We start from the raw sequence: 21,311 nt of genomic DNA on the forward strand, positions 1-21,311 counted from the left end.
CAACAACTTACACTTGCATTTGGCCCTTAATGTTCGCCAAAAGGGTTACAAGGCCCGGTGTGGGTGAACCTGAATGAGTAGCTGTGGTGGTGGTAGTAGGTGCTGGAATCAATGGCATAAAAACAAAAAAAAAGTGCTGGGAAAACTCAGCAGGTCCGGCAGCATCTGTGGAGAGAGAAACAGAGTAAACACTTTGAGCCCAATATGACCCTACATTAGACTCCGAACGTTAGGCGGGATTTTCCACCCCCGCCCGGCACAGGGATCGCCCAGTCTTGCCGAAAGTCAATGGACTTTTCGGCTGGACCGCCGAATCTCCCACTGCCAGTTCCTCTGTCTATCCCTCCATGGACGCTGCCAGGCCTGCTGAGTTTTTCCAGCCCTTTTCTGCTTTAATTTCAGCTTCTCCGCATCGGCAGTATTTTGTTTTTACTGGAGCATTTGGTCATGATGGCCCGACCATTGTGGTTTGGGGCAGTCTTGATGGACCACTTAGTCTTTCCCTCCCCAAGAGTTTCACATCTTGGCGTCAGTATCTGATGGAGAGCTAAATGATAATGTTGTTCCCCGCTCTGTGATATTGAGAAGCCACTGTGAAGTGCCTGAACCCGTAATGCAGGAGCCCCGGCCAAGACTTAGAAGGGATAAAGACACAAATGAATGCAGAAGTCATGAATAGTGATGGCAAGCTTGGGTTTTAAATGGGGCTTTAAGAAAAACTTGTCACTTCATTAAATGCCTTGTCAGGGTGGGAGTCAGTGGCACAGCGGTGAGATATTTATACATCTATCAGCCAATTAACCATCCTGGGCTCTCTGGTAATTCTGTTCCGCAGCTGTGCTGTTTGAAATGCAGTCTGAATAATCACATTTTAGCTTGCGATGGAAAGCATTAAAATGAAAATATTAAAGCTTATTAGGCACTGGGCAGAATTTTCCTTGCCCACTGGTGTCGGGCATAGGGTTGGGCGTGAGCGGACAATAAGTCAGGGAGGCCAAAAATCGGTTTCACGACGTCGTTGAGCCAGTTTGCAGTTGTCCGCTGCGCCCGTCAGTGGCAGGCGAGCTGACCCGCCACCGCACATTGGGAACATCGCTGTAACACATCCCCACATCGTCATAAGCCCAGCTCACTGGAATCACAGCCCATCGCTGGGTGGTCCGAGCTGACGCTCCTCAGGTGGGCGCCTGGCCCGCTGCTCTCCGAGCGCGCAGCCACCTTGCACGGCACTCACGAGGGGTCACCCGTTGGACCTCGAGGTTGAGGTGCCGCGTGTTCGGGCGAGAGCACAGGCAAACAGGGCGGCACTGCGGTCGAGGCGAGTTGGGCGGGGAAGGGAGGGGCGGCAAAGGCTGCCGGGCGGTTGATGGTGGCGCACAATCAACTGCCGGGGTGGGGAGGCATCAGGGGAACTTTGTATAAAGCGACCGTTCCTCCGCAGCTGAGACAGTTCAGATGCAGCCACATTGATGTTCCTGGAGCCGGGCCCCTCGCTTGTCTGCCCACTCAAGCAACGCAGGGGCATGGAAGCGCCACACAATGCTCCAGAGATTTTCACCCCTCAGGCACAGACTGCAAATTAATGAACGCTTTAGTGGACTGCCGGACAATTGAACAACTGCACACATTGTGCAATCTCCTCGCTAAAGCTGGCCATGGAGCAGTCACCGGTGGAGGTGTTCACAGCCCCTCGCAATGTCATCATCCCGGTTTGGACCATTCTCTCCCATGGTTCAAGCTAACAGTGCAGGCTTGCGGCGTGGGTTAGGAGAATGTCTGCACCTGAGCTGAGAGCACAGCATGCAGTCCAATGGGTAAAGCTGCTGCCAATTGGTTGGGTGGAGTGGGCCGGAGGTGGGTGGGGGTTTCGGGCAGCCATGCAGCGCACTAATCTCTGACCATCCAACTGGTGGCCAGCACTCTCTGGGAAGCATTAAGGGGCCTTCAGACCTTAACCAAGAGAGCTTCTTAGTACACCCAAGCTAACCCACATGTCTCTCTGCAGGAGGAGTACATCAGGAGCATGGGGCCTGGTGACCTAGCTGTAGGCCTCGTGGCTTACAGAGAGTGGAGACGTAGGAAAAGAGAGCGACAGAGGCGTCTGGCTGGGCAGAGGGAAGAGCAGCAGCTCAGGAAGAAGGGGCAGCTGGGGTTCCTGTGCACACGGCTGATGAGCCAGGGAGCCATCGCTGATCGGCACCGAGCCAGACCCAGGGTCTATAGGCGGTGCTTGTCATTCCTGCACATGACTGAGAAGTAGGGCGGCTGAAGATTGCACATGTCCGGGGAACTGGTCAGTCACATATGACAGATGCTGCAGAATGTGATGCCATGGGGTCATGGAGGGCATCCACTGCCAGTGGCCGTGGCTCTCAATTTTTATGCCAATGGCTTCTTTCAGGGTTCCACTGGTGAATTTCATGCACACAAATGCACCCATAAGGTCACAGACACCATCTTCATGAAGGCACACAACTTTATGCACTTCGCCTGGGATCAGGAAAGCCAGGAAGCAATAACACTGGGACTTGCCCAGATCTCAGGTTTCCCACAAGTGCAGGGTGCCATTGACTGCACTAACATGGTGCTCAGATCTCTGTGGCAACAAGAGGTCAACTACGTTAACCGCATGAGCTTCCACTCGCTGAATGCTCAGCTGGTGTGTGACCACCGCAAACACATTCTTCAGGCCTGCGCATGGTTCCCAGGGAGAGTCCACGACTCCTACATTCTCGGTAGGTCTCAGATCCTTGATGTCTTCCAGGGCCACTAGGGGCTGCAGGGATGGCTTCTCGAGGGCAAGGGCTACCCGCAGAGGATGTGGCTGATGACACCCGTGCAGCGGCCTCAGACTGCAGGAGAGAGAAGGTACGTGGGGGCTCATGCTGCAACTCACAGCTTGATGGAGCAAACCATCAGGATGCCGAAAATGAGGTTCCAATGCCTGGACCAGTCTTGTGGAGCCCTGCAATATAGTCCACAGAGGGTGTCGTGCATCGTCATCACTTGCTGCATCCTTTACAACCTGGTGCTGCAACAGGGAGAGGAGCTGAGCAGGAAATGGAGGTGCCGGACGTCTCCTCTGATGAGGAGGAAGTCGATGAGGATGAGAGTGAGGAGGTCCTGGAAGGTGAGGATAATGGCGATGAGGCTATCGCACTGGCCAGACAAGGCAGGCGCGCTCGGGAGACCTACGTAGTTGCTAGATTCGTGGAGGATGATGATGACTTGCAGTGAGGAGACACCATGGATCCTCATATTGCATCTGTAAACATTTGACTCCTGTCTGGCTGATGGCAGTGCACATACCCTCTGTGATAAGGCTCCTGTCATGGAGACACGATGGATGTCCATGGTCCCTACTTTCCAGGAGAACGATGATGACATGTAGTGGGGACACTCCATAGATCTTCACGTAGCTTATGTGAATATCTGATTCCAGTCTGGCTGATGGCACCTCGCTTGGCGTTCCGTGAACAGGGTCACATCATGGAGATGCAGTGCGGAATCTTTAACCTCTCCTAATCTTATAGCATCCTACGTGAGCTGAACCCTTCAGGACCACACTGTCAACGGACGCAGACACTGATAAGATGAGGAGCCAGCCGCACCTCCAAAGGTGCTGGGAGCACACAGAGAGAATGACGGAGCTCTGAGCCAACGGCCCAGGACATTTTGGCAGCAATGATGAGCCCCATCGAGGCGCAGGCATGACTGATGTGTCCAGTGACAGTGAAGGCGCAGCCTCAGTGTGCTGGGAAGGTTGCACAAGGCTCAGGGAAGAGGCCCTGGACTGAGACACCTGCTTTTATCTTGTGCAGGGACCAAGATTTCACATCTGAGCGACACGAACACTGCTCATCATAACAGGAGCCATTGGCAGGGAGGCAATCTTGGGAGTTTATTAACAAAGTGAACGTTGTGTACAAGTGATTAACACCCATGCCCAGGCTGTGCAACTGCATCAACTTAACTTTCCTAACCCTGCCGCTACACCTTGGTGCTCCCCCGACATCCACAGCAGTGATGGAGGCAGCCTGCTGACTGCTACACCCTGTCTGTGATGACCTTGGCGGGCGTCCTCTGGAGGGCCGAGACCTGGAGGGCCCTGGCCTGCTTTCAGGGTCCTGCTGTGTGGCAGTGGCACCCTCCTCGCCCTGTGGAGCAGGAGTTGCTGGGGGTCACAGGAAGAGGGGTTTCGGATTGGCCGGACACTCCAGGAGTGGCCTGGGTGGATGGCCCCAGAGTGTGCACATGCTGATCCTCCCTGTGGGTCCCTGAGGGAACCTGGCTGACTCATTGAAGAGAAAGGGAATCTGGAGTGAAATCGAACTACCTGCACCCCTCTCACATTGGTATTGTTGGAGGCCAACTATAGTGTCAGCAATGGAGTTCTGCCACGCAATAGTGCAGGACCAAGGTCTCCAAGACAGCTGCCATCATACCAGTGTTGATTTTGCTGCATTGACAGGCTGGCTCTATCGCCTCAGAGAGAAGGCGGACAGACTCCTCCATCTCGCTTTGCAATCTGAGGAGTGCAGCGGACATCCCTTCCAGATGTTCCCGAGCTTGCCTTTGCAGCTGCAGCAACTGTGACATGACCGAGTCCAGAGACTCGTCATCTGGCTCAGACTCAGCAGATTTCCAGCCTCCAGCAGTCCTCTGAGTGCCAGACACCTGGCAAGTGCCTGGCACTGCCTGCTATGGATCAGACAGTGCGATGTGCTCACCGGATTGTGATCCGAGGGCTACCCATGGCCTCACCGCCCCAGCAATTGTTTATCCCCCTCAACCCCCCACCACCCCCCCCCCCCCACCACCACCCCCCCCACACCACCCCACACCGTGAGAGTAAACCTTGCAATGGCTCCCTCCTCCATTCTGAGATCTCTTCACTGCTCCCCCCCACCCCCAACCACCGGTCCCTCCATGATCCAGTCTCCCTCTCTTGCCCTCTTCTTCCAAGCCACTCCCCACAGTCCCCCGTCTCCTCTATTGCGGAGGACTGACTCCGGCCACAAAGCTTCTTGCCTGGCCAGCAGCCAGCCACCCAGAAGGGAAAAAAAAGCAGTTCGGACCTGTACTCTTATTTCCCAGTTTTTACTGGTGTTCCATTTTAAGGTATAGAAGACCAGTTCGGACCAGTATTCTGATTTCCCAGTCTTTACTGTTTTTTCCCTTCTGGGCACCCAATCTAGCCTGCAGTTGGGTGGGAAACGGAGTAAAAACAATTCTATCAAGGCCTCTGAATTCACCTGGATATCCGTGCTTTCAGTATTCCCACCGGTCCCCCACCACCTCTCAACTATGGCCAGTGATTCTGAATCCGCTTGACAGCACCAGCCGTATTAATGAAAGTGCAGAGGATTGTCCTTTGCTATGTTGGAATTTTCCTACATATAGACGATAATTTTATCAACTACGTTATGTATCAGGCTCTATCATAATCGTTCCCGATTAGCCAAAGTTGCTTGTGAAATAATTCACAGACATTCCCGTCGCAAAGCAGCTTGCTTTGGTCATGGGATTGTGCACTGGGTGTTTTGGACTCTGTTTTCAACCAAAGCTTCAGGTGCCTCTGCAGTTCGAAATTGCAAATCTTCTCTCCTTAGACTGAAAAATGGTTGACGTAGAAAGTTAATCTGTTACAACAATCAAACATGTAACGCTGTACTCAAAAGTACATGGAGCCACAAATGTTAAAACACAATGAGAGCATGAGGAATAGGAGCTGGAGTAGGCCTACTGCTCCTCAAGCCTGCCCCACCATTCAATGAGATTATGGCTAAACTTCTACCACTTCCCTGCCTGATTCCAATATCCAGTACTTTTATTCCTAATTGTAAGCTGATTATTTTTAGGAGTTGAATAGGTGATGTGCTGAGAAATGGAAGATTAGGAGGTAATGAATTCACTTTGCCAGGTTGTAATCTCATACCTGAAGCATGCAGGTCAGCAGTACTGCAGGATGTTATTAATGATTGGCTATCCAAATTAAATCATTGATAGGAGCTGGAGTGGGCTGCAATTCTCCCCTTTTGGTCCCAGATAACTGTACAAACCAATATTGCAAATGGTTAGGTTTTTACCCAACTAGAGTTCTAGCTGATAAGTGTTCTAAATTGGCGAATGTCTCAGTTAAGCCCTAGCAATAGCCCTGGACATGTTTGGGTGTGCAAATTATCCTTGGCTGTTACCAACATGTCAATAGTTTCAACAGTCTTGGTTAATTAAGAGAGAGTACGCGATCTTTCTTGGGGAGATAGAAAGCCCACTTGTGGGAATTTTTCAGCAATTCTTTCAGAGTCTAATGTTTGCGAACGCGAGGCACTGATCAGCTGGTTAAAAGAATAGTGACCAGCTGATCAGTGCCTTATCAGTACTATTTTAGTGCTGTGAGCAGTGTGTAGTCAGTTGCAAAATAGTAATGTAGAGGCACCTTCACTGTGTCATGCTGTAGACATACACGTCCATTTGACCAGAGACAAGAAGGTGATACTGCCTGAGAAATTAGAAGTACAAAAGCATGGTTAAAAATTTGACATGGATAAAGAGCCAATATTTTTCAGCTTTGCTGTGATACTGGGAATGCTCAGACAAGTTAGTTAAAGAAACAAGACAGCGGTGGAGTTAAACAAACTTTGTCGTTTCCATGTTTCCATTGTAACATACTGGGCCAGCAAAACTGAATAAGCTCCAGCGATTCCAGCCAATGGCATGCTGGGTTCCCCAATAGCTTAGCCGGTTAATAAATATTTTTAAAAATATTTTTCATGGGATGTGAGCATCACTAGCAAGGCCAACCATCCCTACCCCAAACCTAATTGCCCTTGAGAAGGTGTCGGTGAGCTGTGTTATTGAACGCCCATGTGGTGTATGTACACCCACAGTGCTATTAGGGAGGGAGTTCCAGGATTTTGACCCAGCGACAGTGAAGGAACGGCGATATATTTCCAAGTCAAGTTGGTGAGTGGCTTGGAGGGGAACTTCCAGGTGGTAGTGTTCCCATGATCATGCTGCCCTTGGATTTCTAGATGATAGAGGTCGTAGGTTTGGAAGTTGCTGTTGAAGAAGCCTTGAGCCTTGACAAGTTGCTGTAGTGACCTTGTAGATGGTATACACCGCTGCAATTGTGCATCACTAGGTGGACAGGATGCCAATCAAGCGGGTTGTTTTGTCCTAGATGGTGTCGGGCTTTTTGAGTGTTATTGGTGCTGATTTCATCTAAGCAACTGAAGAGTATTCCATCACACTCTTGAACTTGTGCCTTTTCGATGTTGAACAGGTTTTGGGGAGTCAGGTGTATAGTAGGCTGCATATCATGACATCACTACTGGTCAGAACGGAGTTGATATGGTAATTACCCTGTTAATTGTGCCTGGAGAACACAATGCTCACGGCACTAAAATAGCACTAAAAGACCAAAAAAAGCCCTGGAAAAGAAGACATGCTAATAAATGTGACACCTAGCAGATACCTAAGGCAAATTTCATTTTCTTTATTCTTTCATGGAAGGTGGGCCTCGCTGACAAGGCCAGCATTTGTTGCCCATCCCTAATTGCCCTTGAACTGAGCAGCTTGCTAGGCCATTTTAGGGGGCAGTCACGAGTCAACCACATTGCTGTGGGTTTGCAGTCAAATGTAGGCCAGACCAGATAAAGATGGCAGATTTCCTTCCCTAAAGGACATTACTGAACCAGATGTGTTTTTACAACAATTGATGATAATTGTCATAGTTAACATTAATGAGACTAGTTTTATATTCCAGATTTATTAATTAAACTTCAATTTCAGCAGCTGCCATAGTGGGATTTGAACCCATGCCCCCAGGGCATTAGTTTGGGCCTCTGGCTCAACTACACCAGTGACATTAAGTTATGTGCTTTGGAACACAAGGACCCATTGCTTCAAAGATTATTGTATTGTGGTAGAGTTTGCTGCTTAAAACAAAGTCCTTTTTATTTCTATTGTCTTTGTCTAACCAGGTGTCCTATACATTGCTGGGCTGGCCCAAGGCATGTACAACAACCTGCCAAAACTTGTTGCCTCCAGAGATGGGTTTCAGGGTTGCTTGGCATCTGTAGACCTCAATGGAAAGCTGCCGGACCTGATTCACGATGCATTACATCGGAGTGGGCAAATTGAACGTGGATGTGAAGGTACACGCTTTAACAACTCTAGTTCAGGCTCTCTCACCAACTCGAACAGTAGCTCAAACCCACACCTATACATGCTTCCATCTGAGAAACTTTCCATTTTGCTAACCATCATCACAGTGTCTTCCATTGTAATCATTTGTGCACCACTGGACCTGTCCGTTTGATTAGTTAAGCGTCCGCTGTAGAACCAATGCCAAACTTGTATATTTAATCGACTTTTCTTGTGTGTAACAACAGGCGTGAGAGTGCTCCTTTATTTTTGGATTTACACATGTACGTTGTAAATGAGTAAATATATTATTTATCAAAACAACAAACCCTGCCTATCATGATCTTATTTGTTTAAGGAATTTTTATTTTGCTCCTGTCACTCAAGGTATGATGCATTTGTATGATCATGGCACATCTTGAGCTTTATTGGAGTCCATCAACAAGAAACTAAATGCTTTAGAAGTACATGTATGGCCTTCTGCAATTACCTATTGTCGTTAGAGACAAACTGCATAGAGCGTAGGAGTGGGACCAATTTAATAGTTCTTTCAAACAACCAGCATGGGCTGGATGAGCTGAATGGACTCCCTCTGTGTTGTATCACAGAGCATTATATCACTTGGCCTTCTGGACCACAAGTTCCCAATCTTTGCCAAGTTACTTTCAGCCACAGTGGCAGTTGGGGTGTGTACTACTGACTGCATCACCTCTTTGGCGTTAGGTTGGGTGGTGGGATGGCAGTAGAAGTGACTGGGTGATGGCCATGGCTAGAGATGGGATTCCTGTCCCTGATCATCAGCCAGTGATTTGTGTATGTTGCAGATTTCAAACGAGGACCAATTTGGCCATGATTGACACCAAGGTTCAAATAGGTGGCTGACACTCATTACCTGCACTGGTGTGAAAAAATGGCCAAGTGTGTGAGGTGATGGTTGCTGGCATCTGTAAAGCTGTTTCCCACCATGAGTCATAGACTTTGGTATGAAGGAGTGGGTGGGGAAAGGGTGTGGGGTGGGGTGGTTGGGAATAAGAATGTGCCAAGATTTGAATTTCTACGGAACCATCTCTAGAATCATCCAGAGGCAAAAAATCGCTCCGCTTTTTACTCCTGGTTGAAGTGCTTTTGTTTTTAATCAAATCAATTCATTTCATTTTAATTTCTCCATTTCCGTGCTTCCTTCCCATCTTAGTTTCCCGACAAAAGGTTTGAGCGAGGCAAGATACGTTTGGCATCATTGGTTGAAATTGAAGTTACCTTCCTTCTTCATAAAAGCAATTTCCTTGTACATCTCTGATTCCAATATTGGATAACAAGAAGAGATAAATATAGTCATTTTTATTATTTTCTTTATTGCGTTGTGCAGGTGCCATCTGATCTCATCTGTGAAAGTTGAAGGAAAAATAAAAAGAGAAGGATTAATTTATCAGTTATGTCAGAGGGGAAAAAACCTGCACATTTTCATAATGGCATTGCGATGTATTTTTGTTCACTGCCACAGCCTTTCCCGAGATCTCTTAATTCACATGAGAAGAGACTTTATATAATTTATTAACATTTTATTAGAAGGCAGCAGTATTAAATATCACTAACACATTTTTTACAGCTTATTTAAAACAGTTCAGTAACTATATGGGTCGACTTTAATGCGAGATGATCAATATTCTGTCTCTGGAACTATGGAGTTTCACATAATATTTTAATATTTGATACAATTATTTAAAATTTGCATTAGTTGGAACATTTTATTTATTTTCTATGTTTTGCATTTGACTTTGAATGAAATGCATGATGACTATCCAATAAATTTGTACCGTATGTCAACGGCACCCTCGTCATTAGATCAGACATATTAGCCAGCGGTTGCATCGAAGTGAGAACAGAATAGGTTCTCGACAGACAAAGACATCTGAAAGTCAAGTGTACATAATACATGAAGGATCAAAAGATTGCTTTTCAGAATCATGTACCTGTACTCTTATTCCATCATTTGGTTTTAATAAAATGTAGGGTTGTGACTGGCTGAATGCTCTTGCATTGGCATCTAGATTCGGAACCAATCACAAGGTTCATCTGAGGATACCCTGTTGTGGCACCGGAACACAAAAACAAAGTGTCAATTGTTTGCCCTTTCATTGATCGCAAATGCTCTACTGCCATTGTCAGTCAGTAACAGGTGGCCATCCAGGGGCCCCAAGTTGGGGGGGGGGGGGGGGGGGGGGGGGGGGGGTGCGGTAGAGAGAGATGGTGGGTGGCTGGGGATATAGGTTGCCCTGGCTCTGCCCCCCTCTCGTCTGCGACATCGCCTGTGCCCAGATGGCCCTGGAGAGAGAGCAACGGATGTCCCCAGTACACTTGAGGCCTTCCTTGACAGGTGGGCATCATAGAGACTACCATGCATAATGGGGACAGGTGATAGTATTATTATTTAGATTGAAAAGTTTATTTTGTGTTTTATGCTTTAGTTGATTATTATTTTGTTAGGATTTTCACTCAATGACACTAAAGCAACCCAGTGTCTCTTTGTAGGTTCATTAGACAAGGTATGCTAGTAGTTAGACATATATTGAAAGCTGCAAAGGAACCTGCAAAGTACAATACAGGCTGGAATTGTGCTAGCATTACAATGATGGACTCTGCCTTACCTTGGATAGGTATCCGGGAATATTATACAATGTTAGTTCATTAATTGACTGGATAACAACATTAATTGAGGTAAACTTGATTCCATTTTATCCGTTTTTACTTAATCTGTTTACTTGTTTGATCTGATAGCTTTTTCTTTTGTTTAATTTTGCTTTAATGTCAGCACTTTGCATCTTCCTTCAACCAGGAGATGTGTATGAGTTGTTGCCCCTTGTGAATGCACAATCCCCTTGCCACATGTTGAGTTATGTACGGTGAAAGTTGTATTTTTAAGAGGGGATGAAGAAGTTAAGCTTGTTTTTAACAACAGTGACGCGAACATCCGGTTTAATTCATAACTCTGAAGTAGAATTGGAGCATATGAAAACCAAGTTGGAAACATGATTTTAAAGTTAGTTTCTCCTTGATAAGTATTTTTATTAAAGCTATACTCACCGTGAAAATGTTTATATTGAAGAATATGCATTTGAATTGAATTGTTTTAGTAGGAAAGTTTTTGAGTCAGCTTCTAGTGCGGTGGTTTCATTTTTGCCATATGTTATTGGTGAGCTAGTTTTGAGCACTGTAAAAATAGACCCACTTTACTGACTACCAATATAATATCACATCTCCCTGCTACCCTGACAGAAAACATGACAATATATGGCAAGTCTTCCATTTCTTTGCAAGAAGGGCAAGACCATTTTAGCCATGTTACTGCCCATTGCACAACATCGGGCTCGATGCTGAGCCGAAGCATTAGGGAGGATGGCAGGAGACCTTGAAAGTAGGTAGTATTCTGAAGCAGCTGAGTGCTCACAGATCATAGCAAAGCTTACAGGCATAGATAGCATGGTGTGTGTCCTGTTGAAAAACTGTACACCAGAGCTAACTACCATTCTAGCCAAGCTCTTCCACTATAGCCTTGACACCAATATCCACCCAACTATGTGCAGGATTATCCACTTGCGCCCGTCACAACAAAACAGGATAAATCTAAGCTGGACATTCACCTCCTTCCAATTGTTGGTAAAAGTGATGGCCGAAGCCATCAATAGTGCTGTCAAGTTACACTGACTCAGCAGTTATCTGCTTACCAATGCTTAGCTTGGATTCTGTCAGAGTTAGTCTCCAGTTTATGGACACACACGTCACACAAAGGTGGTTGTTGTTGTTGGCCATTTGTCACAACCCAGAACATCGCTGCAAGAATTCCTCAGGGAGCCATCCTTATCCCGAACATCTTCAGCTGCTTCATGAGTGACCTCCCAACCATCATAAGGGTAGGGGATTGCTGAAGATTTCACAGTGCTTAGCTCCATTCACAACTCCTCCTGGTAATGAAGCAAGCCATGCCAGTTTATTGCAGGAACAAATCCTGTCAAGACTTGGTTGGACAAGTGGCAGGTCATGTTCTCACCATAGAAGTGCCAGGCAAAAAACATCTTGAAGACTAAGCTCAAACATTGCCCTCCAACTTTCAATAATGCTGCCATAATCGAGTTATCTACCATCAGCACCCTGGTGGTCTCTGTGGACCAGAATTGGCTGGACCAGCAATATGTATGGTGCAGACACTGGGTACTTTGCAATGACTCCCTGATCCCTCAAAGCCTCACCACCATCTGAAAGACTCACGTCAAGAGTGTCGTAGAACACAAAACACTGGCTTGAATGGGTGCACTCATGAAGCTTAGCAGCATTGAGTACAGAGCTATTCACTGCCCCTCCGCTGGATTTAGGACCCACTCCCTTCATCACTAGTGCACTGTCATTGCAGGATGTAATGCCTACAGGATGCGGAGCAGCAATGCGTTGATTTTGACAAAGCCCCCCTTTTTTGCAACCTTTTAAATCACAGGCTACCTTGACTTATACATAGTCTGTCATACCTTCAGCGTTGTTGAGTCAGTGTCCTGGAATTCTCTACTTAACACCATTGTGAGAGCTCCATCACAACAAGACCTGTGGCAGGAGAGTGTGAGATAATTGGATAGTGATTTCAAAGCTCGTATCCCTTCTTGGCCTCATTCGCTGCTGTATCATTCTATGATTACATCCAGAAAATAAAACTGATCTGTAGTGTCCATGATTTTCGTACAGAGACAATGTGCTGTAAGATTCTCTGATTCTGTCGTAGTGACCTTCTTCACTCTCATCTAACCTTTGCAAGCAACTGGACATCTATGGCCATTCTGGAAAGTGCAGCTTGGGAAGGTAAAATTGGGTGAATCACAGAACACAAGCGAGAGATAGTAACTGATGGTGCGAGATGGTTCTAGAGAAGGAACAGTAACTTGTAGTGTTGACACTGTTGGATAGCCATATAATGCTATAGTTTTTAGGCAGCAGCAAAGGAGGTGAAGTTTCTGGCTATGCCAATTTAAGTCACTTGTTATACCTGAGAGCTGTATATTAAATAATATTGCACGTGACCTCCATGCTAGTCTGTAAGGAATGGATACTGTAGTATAAGGGTCTCTGGCATACCAAGTGTTAATGTGGGAGTGAGGAACAGTGCCACCCAGAGCATGATGTAAAGAGAAACATAACCTGAGACTAGAGTCAGTTTTGAAATGGACAGAGACCCATGTAGAAATAAGCATGGAATTAGCTGATAGGTTGGGCACATAGCTGTGCGTTAGCAATAAACATTAACGTTCAACAATACTGGACTCAGAACCTCTTCATGAGACCTACTGAACATACAACAGATACAAAGAAGTTAGGCGGAGTCTTGTGGAGGTCTCATGCCAGTTGGAGAACCAGCGAGACCCTCGCATCACCTCTTTCCAGGAAGGTGGGATGCATCCGGTTCCACTCAGGCACTCGACAGGCCAGCAGCGGGCCTTCCCTGTGTTCAAGGGCCCCGGGGGCAGAAGTTCCACCTCCAGAGCTGCCAGCCATTCGGAGGTCAATCTCCTGAACAGCGTCACCAGGGAGACGGTGGCTGCTGCCACTATGACACCCACCCTAGGCCTAGGATCGTCGCTGGATCCCAGGCCAGAGGTGAGTGATGGCATCGTGGGGAGCGAGTGGCTCTCAGCAGGCCCTCCCATAGCAAAGCTGTGCCCCTCAATCAGGCACTGAGTGCCTTGGAACGAGGGCCACTTTCCTAGGAGGCTGGAAGTAACCCCAACCAGGTTAGCTTGTGCTTCCTGCCTGGCGAACTCCCCGCCTGCCAGCAGTGATGGGATGAGGTCCTAAGATGGGCACAAGTTGGCCACTTGAGGGCCTCAATTGGCAGTGAGCCAAGGACTTCATCAGGGCAGTGATAGGAAGATGGCGATGTCCCCTAACACTGTCCCCCCCACTTGATTAAATGCCCGCCAGCACCAAACTAGCCACAGGAGAGGGCACAAGATTCTGCCCGTTGAGTGCACTAGGAGCTTTACTGCCACTGACCATACAGTCTCTCTCTAGCACAGTTTGGGCTGTCAATGCTCTTGCCACAGAACCAGTTCCCTGTCTTCATTGTCAGACAGATGTCCCCAGATCAGCAGATAATGCTTGGTGGTTTTAACTGGGATGATGTCTCCATTGGCTGCAGAACTTTCTGCCATGTCTCTTTGCACCTTGTAACACTTTAGTTCATGAAATACATAAAATGATATGGAATTTATAGCACAGAAACATTCAACCCAACAGGGTTTTGCTCTCTCACCTTCACACGGTCCATCTCTGACACTTCCCTTCCCATCCTTCACCTCTCTATCTCCATTTCTGGTGGTAGATTGTCTACCAATATTCACTACGAGCCCACTGACTCCCACAGCTACCTTGACTGCAGCTCCTCAAACCCTGCTTCCTGTAAGGACTCCATCCCATTCTCCCAGATCCTCCGCCTCCATCATATCTGTTCCAATGATGCTACCTTCCAAGACGGCGCTTCTGATATGTCTCCCTTTTCCTGAATCGAGGGCCCCTCCCCACTGTGGTTGACAGGGGCCCTCAACCGTGTCCGACCCATCTCCTGCACTTCTGCCCTCACCCCTTCTCCTCCCTCCCAAAACCATGATAGGGACTCCCTTATCCTCACATTTCACCCCACCAGCCTCCACATTCAAAGGATCGTCCTCCGCCATTTCTGCCAACTCCAGCATGATGCCATCATGCAACACACCTTCCTCTCACTGCCAGCATTCCAAAGGGACTTTTCCCTCTGAGACACCCTGGTCCACTCCTCCATCACCCCCAACTCCTCATCCCCTTCCCAGGGCACCTTCCCATGCAATCGCAGAAGGTGCAACAACTGCCCCTTTGCCTTCTCCCTCCTCACCATCCAAGGGCCCAAACACTCCTTTCAGGTGAAGCAGCACTTCACTCGTACCTCCTTCAATTTGGCCTACTGAATTCGCTGCTCCCAATGCGGTCTCCTCTACATTGGGGAGACCTGATGCAGACTGGGTGACTGCTTTGCGGAACACCTTTGGTCTGTCCGCAAGCATGACCCAGACCTTCTTGTCTCTTGCCATTTCAACACTCCACCCTGCTCTCATGCACACATGTCTGTTCTTGGTCTGCTGCAATGTTCCAGTGAAGCCCAGCGCAAACTGGGGGAACAGCACCTCATCTTCCGATTAGGTACTTTACAGCCTTCCGGACTTAACAAACAACTTTGGATCATGAATTCTCTCCTCCATCCTCATCCCTTTTTTAATCTAATTTTTTCCCCCCTCAACCACACCACCCCCGCCACTGCCCCCACACTACCTATCACTTGTTTCTATGTTTTGCAGTTAACACATTCTGCTTTATGCCACTATCAGCACCTTCTTTAGTCTTTACCACTACCATTACCACTCACTTTGTCTTGTGTCCGTGACTTCTTTGTCAAATTTCTCCTGAGCTCCCAGCTATCCCTGTCCTTCTATTTTGCTCCAACTGCTCCACCCCCTCTTAAACAATATAAAATCCACCACGTTTCTACATCTCTTTAGCTCTGAAGAAGTCACATGGACTCAAGACGTTAACTCTGTTCCTCTTTCCAGGTCTGCAGAGTTTTTCCAGCATTTTCTGTGCTTATTTAAGATTTCCAGCATTTGCAGTATTTTGCTTTTATTTGATGGTTTTGCTAGTGTTTATGCTGCAGGAGAGCCTCCTCATCTAACTCTATCAACATATCCTTCTACTCCTTTCACCCTTATGTGCTCACCAAGCTTCCCTTGAGACCGTGATAGGTTTGCTTTCAATAGAACTCCCCCCAGCATGAAGGTAATTGCCATTTGCAAAACACCAAGGGAAAATAGCCTAGCTGCAATTTTAAGACTGTTCAGGGGTGAAAGCGGGATGCACCTCTTCACACAGAGTAGTGGGAATCTGAAACTCTCTTTCCCAAAAAGCTCTTGAGTCTGCGGGGGGAGCCAATTATCAAATTATCAATTATCGGGGAAGATGTGGTCACTGGCTGCACAAGTGGAACATGAGAAACAGCCCAAATTGGCCATCCAAGTTTGACTGTTGCCCATATAATGAACTTCTGCTCTGAGGCTGTTAATGGATTGTTAACCTCACCGATGTATTATAACTCCTTCCCCAAACATACAGATAAATAATTATCAAAAATTATCAAGCCATCAAAACTGAGACTGATAAATTACTGTTAGCTGACAGTACTAAGGGTTACAAAATGAAGGTGGCTGGTGGAATTAAGATGCAGATTAGTCATGATCTCATTGAATGGTGGAACAGGTCCGGGAGGATACATTTCTTGACATTACACTTGTTTGGAACATAAAGGAATATTCATCTTACGTTGTACAGACTTGTTGCCCTCAAGGTTTATAGTCCTGAATGAACTGAATGAAGTCTCTCCACACAACCTTCATGAATGTGTTTAAGAGTTGTCAAAAACATTAGCAAAATCCTTGCTTTTGTTCTGCATTTAATCACTTTCCTTAAACTTCGATGAAGCACCCAGCTTTCCATTAAGAAAGCTTGAAATGAGCAAATATGATGCATATAACAATCTACCACATTTGTAACAGGACAAATAGTGTACTTCGCAATTAATGTTAAGCAAAATTGGATTATGCTGTACTGTTGGTGCATTCCCATAGAATGGAATTAAACAATGATTGGTTCTGTTCTAAAGTCCTTCTGCTTTCTACAACCAGTCACACTTGGCATACTTCTTCAAACTTAAGTACCTTCATTGAGTTAGGCGATGGTTATTGGCAAGATAATGGAGCCCATTATCTATGGGGTCTTTTGAGAATGGTTAGCTTTTGTGAAAGTCATGGATTAGATGACCTATCAACATGCACTTTCCATTTTAACCAGAAGAAATGCCAGACTTGTAGATCTCAATACCCGAGAAGCACTTAATTGTACATGGCATCAAGTTAATGTCAGTTGGTATTTACAGACAGTTGTATCTAAGTGATTTACGTTGTACACGTCAGTGTAACAGCCACAATACATCACATCAAAATGGGTATTTTTCAGAAAGAAAGTGTCCTGGGTCAACCCTCCTTATATATGTAAGTGACATCTGAAGTGGGTACCGCAATCTGTTTGGATGATAGTGTCCTGTTTGCTGCTGTAACAAGAGACTTGAGGCAAGATTTAAAGGCCATCTAGCATTGGTATAAGTGGTGGAAGGCAGTGTCTGAAACCACAAATTGATCGTTACAGGCAAGTCAATTGCTTTGAGGGTTGAACCTTCTAAAACATTCAGCAGTGCAATTGTACATTAAAAAAAAAGTGATGAGCTGGAGCAGCTCAGTTTTACTTTAAGTAAACAGAGGTATCTGTCTGAGCTAGGATTCCAAAACCAACGCTTCTTAAAAATTGTATGGAGGGAGCCTCTGTAAGGGTTTGCGATGCTTATGTACACACCTGTTAGCTGTAGTAAGTTGCAGTGCGAGCTTTAACTTTGATAAGATGTTTCTATGTGTTTCATTGCTTGATGGAATTGCAAAGTAAGTTTTGTGAACAGATAACAACAACTTGCATTTATATAGCATCGTTTATGTAGCAAAATGTCCCAAGGCACTTCGCAGGAGCCATTATCAAAGAAATTTGACACAGAGCTACCTATGATATTAGTCAGGTGACCAAAAGCTTGATCAAAGAGGTAGGTTTTCAGGAGTGTCCTAAAGGAGGAGAAGGGAGCGAGATGGAGAGATTAGGGAGGGAGCTCTGGAGCTTAAGGCCAAAGCAGCTGAAGGCCTGGATAGCAGTGGCAAAGTGATGAAAATCGGGGTGTGCAAGAGGCCAGAATTGGTGGAGTGCCGAGATCTTGGAGGGTAGCGTATCAGTGCAAGTTCAGCTCGGTGCCGAACTCAGGATCAGCCACTGGGACATTGAAGCATGAAATTTTCTGAGGAGTTGAATGAAGCTCAGCTCTGCATTTGAGCTTGGCCAAACATTATGTTCTGGAGGGCCGTCAGTGCCAGTATTGTGCGCGCAGAGCTCGCCATTGAAAATTTCAAGATGCACACTTGGGATCTTGTGCTGAAGACCCAAGGGTGTGGCCTCACCAAACAACGTTCACCTTTTCTTCTTCAATTTAGGAGAGTTTACAATTCCCTTTCACAATCTGTTGTGAGTTCCCGTATCGAAGAGTTGTTTACAGAGTTAAAAACCAATAAATGCTACTCATTGGCCAATTGCTTTCATGTAGATTTACTTTTATGCTAGTACCTGTCACAGTATGTTAATACTCACATGCTTGTTATTTGTATGTTTTCATCAGTTGTTTTTATTCTGTAATTTATGGCTTAAAGAAAATCATTCATTTATCCATTAGCAAATTCCATTTCTTGGAAATCTTAGCAGGAGCTATTGATTTTCAAGTGGGAACAAATGAGACTTTGAAAAATTTTTGACCCAGCCAAGAAGCTGGCTGTCATGGGCTAGGGGAAATGTGCAGCAAGCTAAGAGAGTGAAAAAGGACTGAAGATGGAGGAGCAAGTGTTGTTCCAAAGAAAAACAGCTCGACTGTTCACAGGAACCTGATTATTCATCAATGAAGTCTCCGCATGGAATGGCTTTTCTTGTGGCTGTGAGGGAAGGCTCCCTCTGTTCATTTATGATTTCATTTCACCCAAAGGCCCAAAGGAATTTGCCCCAACGGCAGTGCTAGCAACATTGTGCACACAGCAGGATAACTTGCCACACTTGCTACTTCTATAGCATTATTGCCTTGTCCATGGTTTCACTCTGAACAGCAACCAGAGGAAACTTTCTCACTGCATGTCCATATTCCTCCATTTCTGTGCCAATTACAAGAAGATTTGAGATTTGACAGCTTGTTACTTACTATGACATTTTTAATATGGTGCATTTTATTTTCAGCTTAATTCGCTTGTCTCTGAGTACAAGTTTGGCTAATGCAGAAGTCTGGAATGGAAATTAACTCTGGTGCACCTTGTTAACACAGAATTTGTAATGTTCACCAAGTTGTATGTGGACACCAATTTATTGAAGCAAGCCTATTTCTACATGCAAGTAAATTAATATTAGCCACTTGTTAAGATTTAAATGAAACAAATTATGTATAAACACCTACAAAAATTTCTATTTTAGTTTAATGTTCTAACGAGTTTAGCCAGAGTATCCTCTCCTTGCAAATTTCCTTCATTTTTCATTTCACTTTCCTTTTGCCAATTTTTGTAGTAATCAAGCTGAGGTACTTCAGTGCTTAGAAATAGAAAATTTTCTATTTCAGAAAACTTTGAGTGTTGTCAGGCCAGTTACAACTTGGGCTTAGTCCAAAGCAAAAGTCTTTATACTCTCCCCTAACAAAGCAGGTGCTTGGAATGCAGGTGTTCCAGAAATTCTGGAGTTCTCACTGAAGAAATGAGACTTGTAAAAAGCTCATACCTCATACCTCATACCCTCCCAAAGGCTTAATGAGCAAATAGTTCTGTTGCTAGATGAATGTTGATTGCCATAAATAGTCCCTGTTGGAAAGAACATGTATGTGAATGTTATGTGAGCTCAGTATTGAGATGAGCTGTGACAACCTGTGCAGCTTAAATAACCTGACAAAAAACCCTTCCATCTAGACTGCCACATAAAGATTACTGATACCTGTGGAATTGTATACTGATAATAGTCCATTAGACAAGGTGGGGCCAGTTAGTCTTAGGGCTTAGTAGAACTTCCTCTGTAGCTGCAAATTTAATCAATTTTTGAGGGAGAGTAAACGAAATGAAATAGTGTTTGATATCTTTGTTCAGTTCCTTACTTATCATAGAAATAGAGCTATAAGTAACTGTGTTAGCTTTTATAATTAAGACCCAAGTCCTGTCACAGTGGAACAAAAATAGACACATTTACCATGACACAGATAACTTTAATTGCTTGTTTCACAGGTTTATCTACTGCTAGAAATGAATTTCCTTTTATTTAACTTTATTCAATGTTTCTCTTTGGAACAAAATCAGACTCTTCAGTTGCTACCCTCCATCTTTTAGGACAATGATTAACAACTCAACATGGAGAAGTTAGTATGATATGAAAGATACAAACGTGTGAAAGTATGGAGGGAAGAAAAGTCTTCAGTAAGCCCATTCCTTTGCAGACCATTTACAATCTTTCTGACCTAGTTATCTATTCCTCTTATTAGATCGCCTGTAAAATATTGGGTTCGGGAACCACAGCTACCTAAGATAGGCAGTCGGGTATTTATAAGTAATTTTAAGATAGATTATGAAGGAGCAACAGTTGTGATATAATGCATCAGCTAAATAGGTAGGAAGAGTATATGACCCACGACAGTTGAGAGCGATTCATTGATCTCAGAGGACAAATGGACAGTTGGTTGGAGTGTGTTGATCTCAGTAGCTTGTGATGGCAGCATTCTTCTCTCCAGCTGAAGTGTTAAGGAACTCTTTCCCCCCATCTTCCTTACCCTTCCCTGATCCATCTTCCATCTGAACAAGGAGGCTGCCTGTCGAGGACTGTCCCCTGTCTCTGAACACTCATTAATATACTTTATTTCTGGGGGCTGCTGGCTTACCCTTGATCAATCACCGGTTCAAACCCTTCTGGCCAATAGATACAGGCAAGCTTTCAGGGTGGTCACCTCCCCCCCTCCGTTCGTCACCCTGGCTTCAGATCAGTGGGGTGTGCAGGGCACCAGAAGGCTTTCTGTTATTGGTACAAAAATGTTTGTAGAGTCCAGAGACTTCAATGCTGGGTATGCAATTTTTGAGATCTTTATCTCTATCTTTGACACCTTTGAATTGTTTGTTTTTTTTCCAGAGAGAGAGAAATAAACAGCTAGATCCATGAGAGCTCTATACAATTCTTAAAAAAAAACACCATTTCTTAAAGGGCCCTATTTCTTATTGTTCCCTGTTTTGAGAAGGAAATATCCTTATTGACTTCTCACAAGTAACTTTGAGTTAGCCTAGTTATTTCTAAAGGACAAGTTTGTTTCCCTAATTTTTTGATAATACCTTGTAGGTAACATACTAAAGCTGCCGGAATTACCACCCCCTGCACAACCCCGATGTCTCGGCAGGTGACCAGGCTATCAAGTTCAATTCTCTTTAAAAACTTCATAGCCAAGGACACAAATATCT

General features: G+C 45.5%; 1 protein-coding gene across 1 annotated transcript in view; it reads left to right on the forward strand.

Annotated features, from left to right (window-relative positions):
* nrxn3a (neurexin 3a) overlaps window positions 1–21,311 on the forward strand; it is a 1,735,226-nt gene that overhangs the window by 723,090 nt on the left and 990,825 nt on the right. Inside the window, exon 15 of the mRNA XM_041214454.1 lies at window positions 7,986–8,159. Within this exon, the coding sequence (XP_041070388.1) occupies window positions 7,986–8,159 (174 nt within the window). The remainder of the gene's footprint in view (window positions 1–7,985; window positions 8,160–21,311) is intronic.

This window comes from Carcharodon carcharias, chromosome 20 (assembly GCF_017639515.1).
Source record: "Carcharodon carcharias isolate sCarCar2 chromosome 20, sCarCar2.pri, whole genome shotgun sequence".
Taxonomy (NCBI): domain Eukaryota; kingdom Metazoa; phylum Chordata; class Chondrichthyes; order Lamniformes; family Lamnidae; genus Carcharodon; species Carcharodon carcharias.